Here is a 16,821-nt window from a genome sequence, read left to right on the forward strand (position 1 = left end):
TGGGTTGTTTGTTTTTTTTTTTGTTACTTTTTCTGTCTTTATTTCGTTATATTTTTATTCTAGTATCTGTTTCCTTTCCTTACTGTTGCAATGCATTTATTGGTTTACTTTTGTAGTGAATTTGTTTCATTTCTCTTTTTGGTTTTTGGGTTCCGTTTTGTTATTTATCATTATGTCGGATGTAGTTTTTCTATAGTCCTTTTTATCTTTATTTCTTTGTTTCCAACAATGTTGTGCTAGAAACTTAGAAAAAAGATTCAATTGATTATTGTTCTTTTATAATTATTCATTCGACCTACCGCTTCATTAGCGAATAATAAGTCCAATCAACGAGTTCAAAACTGGGGAAAAGGTGGGAATTTTGTTTTACGGTAAAGGGAAACACGCCTCCACAACAACAACCACGTTAACCCCTCTCACCCCCCCCCCCCCCCCCCCCCATTAGTTATTCGAATGTCAAGGCTCACATTACAAGCACGAAAATCGATAAAAATTTTAATTGAAAGCATTTTGAAGATATCGCAGTGCACGAAAAAAAAATGAAGGAAAAATGGAAAATGATCGAGTAAAGTAGAAAAATAATTTCATTTCGATGAGGTGGAAAAACGGCAACCACCCGTAACCTGGAGCAGAAAAGGTGTGCGCCTGCAGGAAAATAATTGTACGCTGGGAACCATTTTCGATTTCATGCCTCAACGGATAAATTATGGTAGACGGCTGTAGTGTTGTGTTGGTGTGCCCATTAAACGATGACATAAAAATAAGCTAGAATAATTCTTTTTAACTTCCCATTAAAATTTTCCAACCACAAGAAAAAAAAAAAAGCTTCCAAACCTTGTTCCCCAGTGGTCCGACCTGCTCTGTGTTAGTGTTTTGGAGGTTATGTTGGTGTATGTGGTAGAAAAAGTATGTCTCATGATGTTTCCACCTTAATAAAACCAAATGTAGCGTTGAGTGTATCGATGATTTAAAGCACTGTTGCTACGGTGAGACAGTAATGTTTAATAATGCTTTATTAGTGTGCCGCTCTGTTCCTAGACCCTATCACACAAAGTGAGCGAAAGAAGAAATTAACCAAGAGTGCCGGTAAGAACATGGCAAAAGCCGTAAAAAAGCAAACTGAAACAACGGGCACATGATGATAATAAAATCACAAATAAACAATTCGCGTATCGATTACATGCGCGGCAGGTAAATTTGGTAGCAGAAGAATAACAGGGACATCCAGCACATCCGGCCGCCGCGGGGGGAGAAAAAAGTAGGCTTTTTACGCAAAGCTTAGGATAAACTGGAGCTGACGGTGGAAATTGTGTTTCCATCCTCACGGTTCCATTTAGCTCCTTGTTTTTCGCAAATCGACCAGATGCTTTCTGATTGATCAATATCAGAATGTGGCTGATGCCGGGTGGGAAAAGGGCCAAGAAGCGATAGATACACTCAACAACAAAAAAAACGCCTGAAACGCGGCAATCCGCATTACCGTTGCGTTAGTTGCGTGCGTTCATGGGAAGTAGCAGTGGTAGAAGAAAAAATCAGTATTCGCTCTTTTTATCTCTCTTTCTCCTTTATACTCTTTTTGTTTTTCTCACCAGTGAAATGTAGTGCAATGATGCTAGCCATTTTAGCAGACATTTTTTTCTCGCTTTACTTTAGAAAGGCATGGTCATTCCAGCAGTGGTGGGTAGTATTTGTGCAAGGAAGGTTTGAGATTTTTTATTCAAATTAGCATCTTGCTGCTTTTCTGTGAGTGGCAGAACGCGCCCGAATTCCTTGGCAAAAAAAATGGCGCTTGAGTGAGCATTTCAAGCGATTCCCAGTTTTCAACTCCAATCAGGGAGTAATATGGAACCTGGTGGTGTTTCCCGGTATTGCTCGGTTTTTGAAATGCCTATTTCTAGCCCCTGACCGATTCTCGCTCGAATGACGTCAGTAAACTAATCCTCCCCCCACATCACTGGCGGCGAATATGGCGAGAAACAAAACTAACCTCCAATTACGAACAATTCGTGAAGTACATCCGTCGAGCACTGGCACAATTCAATTAAACATGCATGCATGGCACAATTTGATGGATTCTTCTGCACTCTTCCGCACATTGGAACGTTATACCGTATACGGATGACAGGACACAAGCCGGCTTTGAGCTGGTGAGTTGGTCCTGCCGAGTACTACTAGGCGAACCTTCACAGACGTTTGTCTTTCATATTAAGCAAGAAGTGGATGTGTGTGTGTGTGTGTGTGTGTGTGTGTGTGTGTGTGTGTGTGTGTGTGTGTGTGTGTGCATTTTGAGACAAACCCCCGTCCATTTGTGCTTTTGCAAGGGCGGTCGGAATTCCCGGCAGGCATTGTGTAAGCTTTCACTCAGCGGGACACTACTACCCCGTGACGCAGCAAACAGAATCCGGTCCGAGTGGTACATATCTTCAAAAAAAAAAGGAACCTGCCACTCTACATGAATGAGTGAATCAGTCATCTTCGCCCATTTCCCGTTTCCCAAAAGCGAGTTGCAGGAGTGGATTATCCAACGTGACCATTGTTTCCAGTCACGCCAGTAGGTAGTAGAGCCTGCAGGGTTTTCGCTGTTCATGTAGACAGTTTAAACCGTTTCCCGCTGTGGAAATGTGGCGTTATATTAGCAAACACAGAGAGCAGGAGAGAGAGAGAGAGAGAGAGAGTGAAAAAGAAAGAACAGACGCGCACACCAATCTTTACCGCAAAACGATTGTTTGCGAAACAACACCGCGTTATTTGCGCTGGTCATGGATTGTGCTGTGTGCTTTTGTACTGAGTTTTCGCCATCTTTGCGCTGAACATGACAGGACACTTGGGCCTTTCGGTACAAAATGAAGTCTAGCCAGCATACAGCAAACAGGAGGACAACAAAGGAGAACACGCCTTTCAAGCCGAGCGGGTGGAATAGGTACGAATTTTGCGACTGTTTCGTTATGCCCAATCTAATCTAAAAGCACAGCACTCTCACACACAATGATAAGTCCATAAATTACGTTACGATAAAATCGGGATTTTTACCTCCAAAAACGAACTTATCATCGATACCTGTTCTTTGACTCTTAGACTTTAACCGCCTCTCCCCCTCCCCGCGCGTTATGTAATTTATGGACGCTCCCTGAAGGGAGCACACAACTTTGTACTTGCCCTCCTCTACGCTCGCATCATCAGATCCGGTGGCGTTGATTTACTGAGTCCGATCTGTACGATAGCGATAAACAGGACAAGCTGTGATAGCTAGGTTTTAGTGTTGTGTTTTTCTATCGTTTTTGTCTTGTTTAGTCCTACCCGTTTTACCAGCATTTACAGGCGAATGGTGTTTGTGTGGTGATGTTTCGGTACACTTTTAGGCAGGCTGTTGAATTTTTTAACACCTCCACCGCAAAATGATGAAGCAGTTTTTTGTTTTCGAGGAAATATGCGACCAAGCGAGTGTGTGTGTGTTTTGAGAGATTATATTATGTCACGGGTGGTTCAAATTCCTTCAACCAGGCTCAGGCTTCACTAGTCACGCCCGCTAGCCACAGGGAGGCACCATATTGGATGGGGATATTGTTGTTGCTACGCATTCGCTTTATCCATACACCCGTCGAAACAAAGGCATCCTCTATTGGCACGATTCCATCTCATATGTGTGCCGGTGTGGGTGTTTGGGTATTTGTTTCCTTCCATTTTGTCCCAGGGTGTTTGGCTGCCCCATGTTTGTAGCAAAATTCCACGTGGAATTGGAATCCTGGCTGGCTTCTTTTTTGGCTGTTGCTTCGTTTTTTCGTAATCATTCCATCCGGTGCGAAAGCACTGCGAAATAATTGATACAATACATCTGGGGAGCAAAGAGCATTTTAAGCCAACACGGCCCGTCGACAGCTATCGCTCGCGGTAAGCCAAGATGGCGGCTGGGCTGCGAAAACTATTTTAAAATGGATGGACTCTTGTGTACATAATTTCCCGCTCGGTGCTGCAAAATTTCGCCAAATAACAAATTCTACGTAATGCGATTGTGAACAGCTTGGCCAATTCAATCGTTAAAAAACACACACACGCGCGCGCGGCTTACGCCAGCCGGTACGCGTTCGTTTGCCCTTGTCCAAAACGAGGTCATGAAATTTGCGCCTGCCTGGTGGGAAATTTATTGCTCCAGAATAAATGCTGACTTGCCGCAAAATTGCTGCCTTGTTGCGTTGATGGTCCACCCACAAGTCCTGTCCCGCGGTGTACAGGATCCGGCGGTACACGTCCAACAAGTTGCTTTACAACGGCTGCAGCGTAGCCAGAATATTGAAGCAAACCGTAGAACGAGCACGAGGTCAACATTGGCGGTAGGCTGATGATGCAAGGGTGACAGGATGGAACACGCCACGGCCCTCGAAAAACCATCCGACAATTCAAACAAACGACCGCGCACGAACGTATCCGCACGCAAAAACAAGAATAACAGTCCCGCTGGCGGTGCGACAAGACAACTTCACCGAGGCGTAACGTTTGCCGGTATCTGCCGCACAAATGAAAAGTTAGTGTAAACTGTTGCGTAATACCGCCCGTACATGTTAGGTTAGGCCTTCGTCATCATTCCTCCATCCCGCCGAGCAAGGCAGCAAAGTTTGGAGTATTAAATAAATATGTCAATTCCCCGCACATTGGTGACATGCCACCAGCCGTGCCGAGCAAGATTTTTTTAATATTCGGTGAACATAAATAATCCTTCGGAGTCAGCGAATGTACTGATATCAGTGCATGTTCCGGCACGCAAGTACGCTGATGCTTCCCGCTCTTCGTAATAGTACACCATCGTCACAAACCACACCGTTTGGGAATTGTCGGGTGTAGCAATTCCTTTAATTCTTTGAGGTAGTACCGAACCATCTCAAAGCTTGCCGGGAAGACTAAACCACTTGATACCGCATCCATTTCCATCTTAAGTTGCTTTTTAAAGTTTTTACCCCTTGTTAAAGGAAATTGGAGCACAAGGCGCGAAATTCTTGACTAGCGAGGTTGGATATTTTCTCGTGCGTGTGTTATCCCGCCAAAAAAAAAAAGCAATGGGTGGACATCTGAGGAGTCCCTGCTCTGTAGAAAATGGCAAAAGTGTTACTAAACATTTGTTTACAGACTAGAGACCACCGCCACAGCAAGCGCCTCCGGATATTATTGTTTGTGGAAAAAGGCGTGTGGCGTGGAGAAAACGACGAGGACGCCTTATTCAATGTATCCCGACTCTTGCCCGAGCTAAAAGGGACACGACTTACGACTGTTTGCTTATTTGCTCCCGGTGGCCCTTTTGTCAGTTTTGCTGGTAAACTTTTCTCGCAACTGGAGTTCTTTTTCTTGGAGAGAAGATACCTTAGTGGGCTGGCGATTCGGTGACTCTAGAGGGTTTTGGATACCATCGACTTGGAACACACTAGGTAAGCATGTCACCGCGTACACAAGCAGACACACACACACACAGTGTATATTGAAGCTACTTTAACTGGTTTCGTGCAGAGTAAAACTTTAACTGCTTCACCTGAAAGAAATTTTGCCCTTCATTAGTTCCTTCGCCATGACAAAGGACCACCTAAAGAGTTCCATTCCGTTCAGCAGTACAATTCTAAAACAAATAGAAATAATAAATCCATTTTCTTGTAGAGGGACTGAAAAACTATCGTGAAATAAATCCATCCACTTTGACAGCTTCAAAGCTGAGAGTGTTTAAGTAACGGAATGAATCTCCCCAATGCCAATAGTACCCCGCTTGCAGTTGCACACGGTAAACATCAACTTGTCATCTTGGCCGTGTGGATGGTGTCGTGTCGAGTTTGATTCTGCAGTCATCTAACGAGGACTTACACTGATGAGCTTACGTGGACACGTTTGCTTTAGATTCCGCTTCCATTCCGAAGAAAAGTTGTTGGCGAGTTTGAGGCGGTAAGTTGTTCTGTATCAGAAAATGAGTGTTGCAAAGTTTGGGCCAACTTTTTTTTTCATGCCCTCCTGCCCCAAACCACTTGCCTCGCCCAACAACGACGCAACAAAGTAAACCACGTTGCCTAACTTTGGGCTGTAGCGATTTCATCGGAAAGTGGTAGTGTTCGTCGGAGTATTTCGCTCATCCATAGACACAGCCTGTGTTGTTAAGGACAAAACGAGGTACGATGGTACATGGGAAGAGAGGAAGTAGATTTTTGTCTCGTCCCCTCCATCGCCTTCCTCCGTGCGTTCTCTACCAACCTCGACAGCGTACCTTTTATTCACTTTCCGGCAGAGGGATAGATTCTGAGGGACCGAGAATTCTCAGGCATCGGCATTCGACTCCGTTCTCGGGTAAAGGAAGCGAAGCCATCTTGTTGCTTTTTTTGGCGCTGCTTTTCTTTCGCACACATCAGAGGGAGTGCACGGAAGTCCGTAGGTGAGTGGCGAGAGTCCGATAAAGAGGAGGGCAGCGAACAACAACAAAAAAAAAAGGGTCTTCTACACTTTCACTTCCACTAATGGGCTGAAAACGTTCATTCGGCAAAGGGGGTTTGCCTTCTCTTCGCATCGGGCCCCATTTTATGGGTCCGGCATTATTACCAAACGGACGGGCCCTAATTCCTTGCCGTACCACTCCACACCCTGTTCCGAAAATTCTGCTCAACTCTTCCGCTCACGCAACGGAAATCGCTGAGGAATTTATGCACACACAACCACTTCCTGGGGTAGTATAGTAACCAGTTTTCTTTTCTCCCTTGGGTGTGTGTGTATGTGGATATGTGTTGCGAGTTTTAATACGCACGGGAGACAAGTCTTCCGAGAGAGTCTTTGAAGACATGCATGCATGCGATATAATTTTGCACTTTGTGCGCTGTCAAATGACACACGCTTTGTTGGGCTTTTGGTCCAAGTACTAATTTAGCGGGAGTTTGTTGTAGTTCTTTTTTTGTGTGTATTCTGTACATGGTGTAGAATTTTTATCGACAATGGTGGCAATTCTTGCTAAATTGGTGACGATAGCGACGGATGAGAAAACGTGATCAGGAGAAAATTTTTAACCGTGCAGATTGGAGCAGTACAGGTGGATGCTTTCATCGCACCCGCACCCTTGGAGTATGGTTCGTTGGGCCAATCTTTAGCATGTCGAATGTTCCATTCTTGAGCACGTTATGCAAGCACGCAAGTCCGGTAACGCCGGCATTACCCGGTTTGCGTAACGAATTTCCGTCACCTCGAGAACATTCATCGATCAGCGCGAAGGGAGCGGTAGGATCTGGGAACTGGCACGGGGAACGCTTCATCATAGCCACAGAGCTGTAGTAGTGCTACCGGATGTAGAGAAAAGCTCAACCAGGACCACTCGACTGAAGCAGTACAAGTACGTGCAATATGACTTAATTTACTACCATCCGCAGTGGAGGTGTGTATGCATGTGTGCCGGTGTGTGTGTGTATAGACAGGAGATGCCTACGTGCCGGCACTGATGCTTGAGAAAGGGGTTTTTCGCAAGCGAAGTGTAGTAGGAACCAGACAAACAATGGCGACAGCTTCTAAACCCGGAAGCTGACCGTACCCTACCCCCTGCACGGTCCAGAGCTGTATCCAGTCCAGAGCGAGATGAAGCTGTCAGAAGTTTTCGCACAAAGAATCAGGATCGCACTATCTGATCATCGTGATATCTAATTTCTCACCAGCACACGCTCATCACTCATCGTTCTCGATGAGGTGTCATCTGACATCCCTCCCCACGAACCGAGAAAAGCAAGAAATGGACGACTGGCGGCCATAAGCCGGCACAACAAGACAGCAAGGCTTGCCTCCGCCATTTGATGGATGGTTGGGTGAATGATTGTGCCGGGCAGGACGTGCCGGGGCAGCGTTAATGCAGCCGATAGCATGACGCCGATAATGAGAGGAAGGAACGTTCCACAGAAAGCCTCCCGGGCTCAAGTTTCCGCGATGAAAGCGCTGAACGCAACCCGGCATGATGTTTATCTTCATCGATGACCCGAGGCATTAAAGCGCGTCACAATAGCTGTCCTCACCGTTAGCACCAGAGATGCCAGATAGATAGGCTTTCGGGTAAGAGGATTTGGCAATATGGAGTCCACACACATACACACACGCACACGCAATCAACGTCAGAAGCGACGTTGCAATGGGGTGGGAAGCGCAGAACGGTCGTACACAATAGTTTTGCCGGTTCTCGCTTAGGTTTGTTAGTATCTCAACATGAAGGTTGGTGAGCGACTAATGCCTACAGCATGGCGGCATGTGGTGACTTCCCAATGGGCAGGAAGGTGAAAGCGCGTCATTAGATAGTGCAGGGTTATTTATTGTTGACATTAGATGATAATTGAATTTCATTTTCCACTGGTGCGGTGTAAAACAATCTCCCCCGGTTGTGTGGATGCTGTACGAAATCGAATTTTGTTTGGAGCCGGGTTTTTTTGTTTGTTTGTTGTTTTGTTGGAGAGCAAAATTTGTAGTTTGATAGCGCTGTACGTGTACAGCGATGCTTCGATTTATCGCTCGCCGGTCGTCCGGATGTCACACCGTTAGAGCTGCAACACAACGGTCCAAGATACGGGGCTGTAAATTTAATACCGCTTAAATTAATGACCTCTTGGTTACGGTTACTGGCACCGTGGAAAGCGGGGAGTGACAGTACAACCCCTGTTATTGTTGCGGGACCTGCTCCAGTCGGCAAAATAACCCCAAAACGTTACGGGTTAACGGGTATGGGGATGGGTTGACTTTCCAACAAGGAAAGTCCCCCCCCCCCCTCTTTACCAATCTCTTTTTCTCTCTCTCGACCCATCTTGTGTCAACAAAATTTTCGGTGCTCTAAACGACAGATCCCCGAAGTAAAAGTGGAAGCTTCCACTTGATTTATAATCGGGTATTCCGTGGACATAGAAGGTCTACTAACTTTTTTTTTATAGCAACGTGAAGGTTGCACTGTTGTTCGGAGCGAACTTTTGCCCCAAGGAGATAAGACAACACAACAGACCGGGACGGGCATGGGTAAGCGGGCAAGGATGCAGAATAGCTTGTACTTCGATTATTTTACGACATGCCCGTTAAGACAACAAAATTCTTCACATTCGTCCAAGCCTTGTTGAGCGGACATATTTGGTGAGCTATAGTTTAATGACTACAGTCTCGCAGTTCACTGTATTTACAACTCTACTCAACCGTTGTATCTTCCCGGACTCTGGACTGGGTGAATTTCGTACAGCCGACCTTTCCAGCAAACCCGTACCATGGACAAAGAAGGTAAAATTTCCACTCGGTGTAAAAGTCGTGATGCTACTCGCATAAATCATACCAATCAAACCAGGCGAAACGATTGGATCACGGTGACACGGTGGTCATGGTGGTGATGGTGGTGAAGCAGGAAAATGAATATTGATGGAGACATAAATTAGCATCTATAAAGGGGGCACATCCTTTCGAAGCTGCGGAGATGTGGAGTTAGATGTGACGCAATAAGGCAATGGAAGCAAGGACCAGAGGTCATTGCAGTACTTTGTATCACGCTGTACAGATATTTAAGTACACAATACTGAAACGGCTTGCTCGTGTAGCATTTCCCTAATGAAGGATTTCTCTACATGAAGGGAGTGAAAGGTGAAGGAAAAGGGTTTCAGTAAAAACTCGCTTGATTGAACTTTGGTCGTGCACTTCCCCTATACGAACTACACATGCTACTGCAGGCGCACCTGACAACAACCTGCGGCTCCATAATACATTTGTCAATGGAAGAATGTTGGAGAGGACGTTGGATATCTGCGGCTGCGTGCGTCTCGCGACCGGACTGGCTAGGTGGTAGGTGTTTCCGGTGTCGAGGACAGGTTGTTGTCCGACGTCGATAACGGCCGGCATAGCCCGATCCGGGCAGGTCCGAGCGGTATACCCTTCAGTATGCTAACCGCCTGGTCCAGGGTAGCGTTCTGCAGGCTGTGCCCATTGACGGAGACGAGCCGATCGCCGGGAAAGATGAAATTGGTCGTTTCGGCAGAACCGCCCGGTATGAGCCCGCGCACCACAATCACCGTACCGTCCGTGTCGAGCGGATCCTGGTAGTCGAGTATGGAAAACCCGAAGCCACGCTCCGTCTTCTCGATGTCACAGTAGAGCACCTCGTTCGTCCACAGTGCCAGCCCCGACACCTGCTCCACCGACTTGGAACGCTGCTGGTCGGTGAGGGTGGCCGTGCTGGACGTGTAGAGCGAGCTTTCCGACTGCGCCTTCGTCAGGATGCCTTGCAGACTCTGGAGGCTCTGCAGCCCGCCCGCCAGTATGCTGCGCGCCTCGAATGCTTCCGCATTGCGGGATGTGTTGATCACAGTGGGGGGTGAACTGCCGCGTGCACAGATTACGCGCACTTGTGCCGGCAGCTCCTTCAGTATCTTCACCACCTCGATGTGCTTTAGGCCCTGGAGCCTGTGCTCGTTCACCTGCAGGAGTTCATCGCCCGGCTTTAGCTGCCCGTCCCGCCCGACTGGCCCATCCTCGAGGATCGAGCGGATGTAGTGATGGGGACGTACCTCCACACCACCCTCCACCTCGACCGTACCCTCGAGACTTATCCCGAGACCGGCAAGCTTACGGATGTCGGCGACTACTATCTGGCTGTGGGGCACTTCCCGTGACCATCGCTGCACCACCGGATCCGGTTCGTCTCCTGCGTTGCGGCCGCGCGCCGTTCGTGTATCACAGCTGTCACTGTCGGCGGTTGTCAGTGGTGGTGTGGTGGCGGACAGTGCCATCGCCAACACCGACCCGTTCGCGTACAGCGCTCGGTGTTCGTCCGTTTCGTGCGGTTCATCGTCTCCGTCGAGCAGCAGCTCGTCGCCGGATGGTGCCTCGGTACCGTTCTCTAGTGCGAACACACTCGAGTCGAACGTGGTGCCCGATTCGAGCTCTGGCTCGATACCGCCACACTCGTACCCACCGCACTCGGTCAGTATGGAGTCGGCGTCCGAGCGGGCAGGGCAGATGGACAGTGTCGTCGCCGATGGTGACTGTACGATCGAGCAGCGCTGTGATTGGCACTGTGAAGCACAGTGCGAGAGTGTCTGCGAGTGCGATAGTACCATCCCCACTAGATCACCACCACTACCGACTCTGCTGGGATGGGACGTTGTGTATATTGTTCCGTTACTTCGTCCCCGTTCACCAGGACCGGCGGCGTGACTGGCGTGACAGGAGGATGCAACGTTTGCCGTAGTACTGCTTTGTACCGAAGCCGTCGGTACCATCGGATCAATGAGGGCAACCTGCAGGTGCTCGTACTTTCGGCCACGTAGAAACCGCTCCAGCGTTAATCGCACCGCAATGTCGGTGTTGCGCAGTATCTCGACCGCTTGATGGTTGGTGACGCCCGCCAACGATCGGTTGTCAACGGCGACTATCCGATCGTTTATCGCTATCTTGCCACTCATCTCCGCCGCACTACCCTCGATGATACTCTTGACAAAGATGCCGGACAGGTCTTCCTCTTCGCAGACATAGCCCGCCACGGTGATGCCCAGGCCGTAAACGTTCTTGCGCAGCTCTACCTCGTACGTTTCCGTCTCGGGCGTGTCGGGAGGAGCTCCGTCTAGCTCACTGTACTGCGGTGATTGAGGCGTCCCGAGCAGCTCGCCGGACACCATTGCGTCTCCATTATCTGCCAGCAGCGAGGTGACGGCTGATATCGCATGACAGTGCAGCTGGTGTGGAGGCAAAGCGGGCAGTGCGATGGAGGTGGGTGAAATGAGGGCCATCGTGCCACCGTTGGTCGATTCGAGCGAGCCGACCGTCCCGTTGCTGTTCAGACTGTTGTTAACGGCGACGACTTCGATGTGCGTCGGACAGAGTACACCACCGCCTGCGGGATCGCCGGTGCTGGCTGTGGTTGTTGTGGTCGCTGCCAACAGTCCAAGCGCCGCCGGTGCCAAATTGCCAAGCCCCGCTCCACCCGGCTGCAGGAAGGCACCGGACGTATAGCCGGCCGTTTGGAGCAGCGTGCGGTCCAGCTCGTCCGGATCGGTGAGCATCTTCGTCGGGATGATCGGTGCATGGCTGGCGAGCGCCTGATAGTCGGGCGAGGTTGGTTCGACAGGGCGTGCCACTATCAGGCGCACCTGCTGGCCAGACTGCCGCAGCACGGTGGCGACCTGTTCCGAGCTAAACCCGCGCAGATTGACGTCACCGATTTGTAGCACGTGGTCGCCGCTCTGTAGCCGACCGTCCCGTTCTGCGACGGAGCCGGGTATGAGCGCCTTTATCACCACACCCGTACTGCGGCCACCGACCAGCATGAACCCGAGCCCGTTACCATCGTTGATAAGATCTATAATCTCCACCTGAGACCACTCCGTGCTGAGCACCATTGCACTAGCACCGAGCTACTGCTGCCGTCACTACTACACTTGCTGCCTGTCTTGGTTTTGGATGCTTCTGCTGTTTGGGTTCCTGCTGCTGCTGCGTTAGAAACCGTTCAAATCGAACCTTTCGGAGGTACATAATCGCAGACCTGTCGGGAATGAGTAGTGTACAGGTTTATAGTTTATATTTGCGATCTTCGAGCTGCAGGAGCTTCTAAAGAACAGTTCTTCCTGATGCTCCACGGTAGAGAAAGACACTTTATTTAAAGTTCCTTAAATGAAACCAGTTTTTGATGTCGCACATCCATTAGGTCTAACTAATCCCCTTCTCAGTGGTTCGGTACAAAATGGCGACAACCAGTCAATGCGCCACTCCATTGATTGGGTCAACCCAGATACACACACGGCGAAAGGCCCCTCCTCCCACTCGGAAAACACACTTCACACACAACCGTACTTACCCTCGCCGCTTGCTCAGGCTGCCCGTGGATATCCAGAGAGTTTATTGCGAGGGATCCGTCCTACACTGTTGTGATACGGTGTCGATAATTTGCTGCTAAACTGTTTGCCCTTTTTTGCGATGCGACCACTGTTTACTTATCGGAAATGGCATACACACACACACAACACACACACAATAAAAAAAATGGGAGCCTGTAATCACCCTTCCAGTCCTGATATCTAAGAAAGGGGTTTAAAATATTCGTCGATTGGAAGGTTCTACACCGAAAAGGTGAGAACGGTGGGAACGGAGGTCCTACACCGTTAATGATGCTGAACCACCCCGCACACCTTACACACCCACACACACACACACACAGCTCACACTATCTTTGGCATTTACTGTTCCAGGAATTTTTCCTTTCTTAGCACTGCTGCCCTTAAAGACCGGATGCAAAGAAGCCGGCGGTATATCTTTGCACTGGTTCCGAAAGCCGTTCGGCTGTCATTCGCACCGTTTCGAACGCTTCCATCTCTGGTGCGACGGTGCACACACTGCGGCGTGGGTTGCTGTGCCCTGCACCGGTCGACACCTTTTCCCCGTCCGCTTCTGGCGATTGATAACGAGTTGATTTTAGTGTTGATTGCTGAGATGGGCTTTAGGATTTTACGTCTGCGAACCACACAAACAAGACTGTTGATAGCGAGTACACCTGCCGGTTGGTTGAGATGGTCCAAACTTTACACATTACACTGGCAATTCTTCAGTGTTTTTGTTCTCTGAGACTCTGACACGCTTTAGGCGACCAAATTGATCACCATTGGTCACATTGCTGGAAAAACATTGCTCTATAGTGGGGCAGCAAACGGGCGAAGGAACAGCTGTACTCTATTGGAACGGTAATCCAAAGCGAGGGTAGAAATCGGATATTCAAAACTGGCACTGGTGTGGAAGTTGTTACGAAATTAGCAACACGAGCTGCTGAGGGCAGAGTACATTTTCCGATATGCAAATGTTGCGTCCCGAGCCCACCTTCCGCGAGATCCCACGGTTGCCGCGATTGAAAGTGTGGCCTGTGGCACGTGTGTTTGATGTGGGACTTTTCTTGGTTGGCAAGAGAAAGCGATAGAGAGTGAGAGAGTGGGAGAGAGAGAAAGAGAGAGAGAGAGAGAGAGAAGGGAAAAGACGCTCAGGGAAAGAGAAGGAATAGTTCCCGATACGCCTGTGTGTTTTTATGACGGGTGCAAGTAGTAGCAGAGATGAAAAGCGTTAGGTTCCCCTTCATCAGGCGGACTTGAATAATCAGTCAGGACTTGGGAATGGTTTTGGGGGACGAGAGATACCAAGAATGGGATGTTGTGGAAGGTGTTTTTGACATTTGACGATGCTCAACTTTTTTGTTGCTGCTGCTGATGCTGCTGTTGCACTTGTAGAACACGGCAAGAATTTAAGACTAGCGTTTAACACACGTCCACACAAAGTTCGGAGCCATTCGGTAGAACTTCTTGCCAACGTTAGCCTTTCAGATGTATCTCTAGCCCACAAGCAGGCCCACCCACATATGTTTTGATGCACCATTTTGATACAGGCATTCGCCGTCGAGTCTTGGCCAAGGTTGTGCGCTACGGGTCTTTACACACGTACGTTCGTGGCACTGTGGTTTGCACTAACACACCGTGTCCCATTCTCCATTTGCGCCCGTTTTTCGATAGTGAATTGATTTTTACTTTCTCGCACCTTCCCGTTCACATCCTGCACACACACATACACACCCTTCCCCCTCTCCACCCCTCCCCAAAAACCAGTGACAACAACGATAACAACCACAACAACAAACGGGTGGAAAAACTCAAAACTGGACCGTACTGTAGGAAAGCTGCAATTGATCTAACCTCTCCGGGATGACGGGATTCGGTTTACGGGGCGGGTATACACCCGCCGTCACGTTCGGTCGTCCTTTCAGCCACTATCCAGCAGTCCGATGAAAATGTGACAGCACGCACGAGGATGATGCAGGGAAATGCGACCATCTCAATGGTATAGGGCGGTGTGTTGAAGGTGGTGGACGAGAGGGGAGGGGGTGAAGCGTTAGAGGTTTAAGGGGATAGCATAGGGGAGCATTTCGTTCTCGCGTTTGCAGTCATATAAACACGGCGTGTGACAGATCGCGCACATGCTCAGTAGCGTTTTCGAGCAGCCGTTGCTTGCACGATACTGCTGATGGCAGTTACGAGCAGGGTGTTTTGGCGTATGGCGTACGATTACAAATTTCTTGCTATATTAAGCATTGTCTTTATAGGAAATATGTGGACGTTTTTAAGTTGACCGAAAATTCTTAATAATTTTCATGACTAGTAGAGAAATTCGTTCAGATCTACTAGCACGTGCAATGATCGGTACGGTTATAACTGTCAATTCTTACTCCCACGCAAACCATAATAATTTTACCATAAAGAAGTTTTACTATAAATATATTGCTCGGTAAGGTTCAATTGTCTCTGCAAACTTTTTTTGTTTTGTATTTGTTATTTTAAAGCATTTCTTAAAAATACTAAAAAATTAGATATTTTCTAAATTATACGCTCAGGCATCAATGGTTGATGCTTCGGCGCGTCATAAATCTCTAACGGCTAAAATATTTGAATCTCTCAGCAAATTTGAATGTACTATAATGCTGGAAAATCATGTGTAAGCTAGGGGATGGATGCAACCGGGAGAAAACCCCGTTTTTGCGGAATGACAGGGTGGATAGATCAGGGTGAGGTTTCCCACAAAAAGATGTGTGGCTCAAAGACGCATCCAACGGTATACTGCACTTCTCGATCGGACCCTAAATGAGTCAATTATTGCCGATTTTCCACGGGCTAAGGGGGTCCCAAAAGCTCCAGGAAAATTCTGCTAGCAGCATTTCATGGAAAATCGGCGATAACTCGCTCATTTTTGGTCCGATCGAGAGGTACAGTATACCGTTGGATGCGTCTTTGGATCGCGCATATTTTGGTAGGACAAGCCATCTCAAAAACCTCTACCCCCCCCCCCCCCCCCCGCCCCCAAATTATCGCCCAATTATTGCACGAAAAAGGGTTTTTTCGTGCAATAAGCTGAACGGAAGCTCTATATGAGGCAACTAACGAGGCCTTAGCTGGATCATAAACGAGGCTGAAGTGAAACGAGTACCATAAGTGCTCTGGCTGGGTGGAAGAGGGGAGGGGATTATTCTAAATTTAAAAGGGCTCCCCTCTCGCACACGCATTCGCAAAAATCACTTATAATTTGTTGCTGTTAGTCTGTTGCGAAATTAATCGTCAGTGAAGCAGTTTGTCGAATGGGTTATTATGTCGGCCATCTTTTGACTTACTAAGCACCATTTTCGAGTAATAGTTATCAGTATTAAGTTAATAAATAGTTAATAGATAACTGATTGATTTTATAGAAGTCGCAATTAGCGTGTCGCGTTCGTAGAAATGCAAAGCGGAACTGACAGCTTGACAACAATTTACAGGCAAATCGAAACAGCTTTAGTGTGTGTGTGTGTATGTATGATTCCCTTGCTTGAACATCCCAGCCACGCGGCACAAACCGCTGCCAATCAAACAAAGTTGGCACAAATTGCTATGCTATCAGCTCTGATGGGCCACCGAGATACGCTACCGGGTATGTGTATGGTTAGGTTAATAGGTTACGGAATCGTGTACCGTGTACGGTATCATTTGCAAAACTACCTGGTTCCCCCCTCCCGCCATTGCGGCCTCCGACTGTTCCGGTGGAACAGTGCAGCTTTACTCCAGTTTTATTTTCTTCTTCCTCCTCAAAAAGGGGTTGCAAACGCGGATGCAAAACTGCGTAACAAAAGTGCGGTTAATCCGGGAAGGGTACTTATCAGCGACAGCGGCGCTACTGACATGATTCGGTTTTCCTTCATCGTGCATCGTGTCGTGTACTGTCAAATGCTGTCTTTTGCTGTGTGTGTGGATCGCAAGATCCACGATCCATCGGTACGATCTTCCGATCGTCGTGCCAAGTAGTTACCGCTCATGTATC

The 16,821-nt window shown here is 48.2% G+C and overlaps 3 protein-coding genes across 3 annotated transcripts in view; 1 reads left to right on the forward strand and 2 right to left on the reverse strand.

Moving 5' to 3' along the window:
• LOC126559745 (GATA zinc finger domain-containing protein 1-like) overlaps positions 1 to 16,821 on the forward strand; it is a 357,373-nt gene that overhangs the window by 299,444 nt on the left and 41,108 nt on the right. The window lies entirely within an intron of this gene.
• The window catches only part of LOC126566766 (inositol polyphosphate-4-phosphatase type I A), a 167,880-nt gene that overhangs the window by 109,549 nt on the left and 41,510 nt on the right, over positions 1 to 16,821 (reverse strand). The gene's annotated exons all lie outside the window — the stretch shown is intronic.
• LOC126568308 (patj homolog) lies at positions 9,726 to 12,486 on the reverse strand. The gene has a single exon (XM_050224771.1). The coding sequence runs from the start codon at positions 12,342 to 12,344 to the stop codon at positions 9,786 to 9,788; it is 2,559 nt and encodes an 852-aa protein (XP_050080728.1). The 5' UTR covers positions 12,345 to 12,486; the 3' UTR covers positions 9,726 to 9,785.

This window comes from Anopheles maculipalpis, chromosome X (assembly GCF_943734695.1).
Source record: "Anopheles maculipalpis chromosome X, idAnoMacuDA_375_x, whole genome shotgun sequence".
NCBI lineage: Eukaryota > Metazoa > Arthropoda > Insecta > Diptera > Culicidae > Anopheles > Anopheles maculipalpis.

Bases quoted from the DNA above. Each gene is read 5' to 3' on its own strand.
- LOC126568308 (XM_050224771.1), bottom strand. From the start codon at position 12,344: ATGGTGCTCAGCACGGAGTGGTCTCAGGTGGAGATTATAGATCTTATC.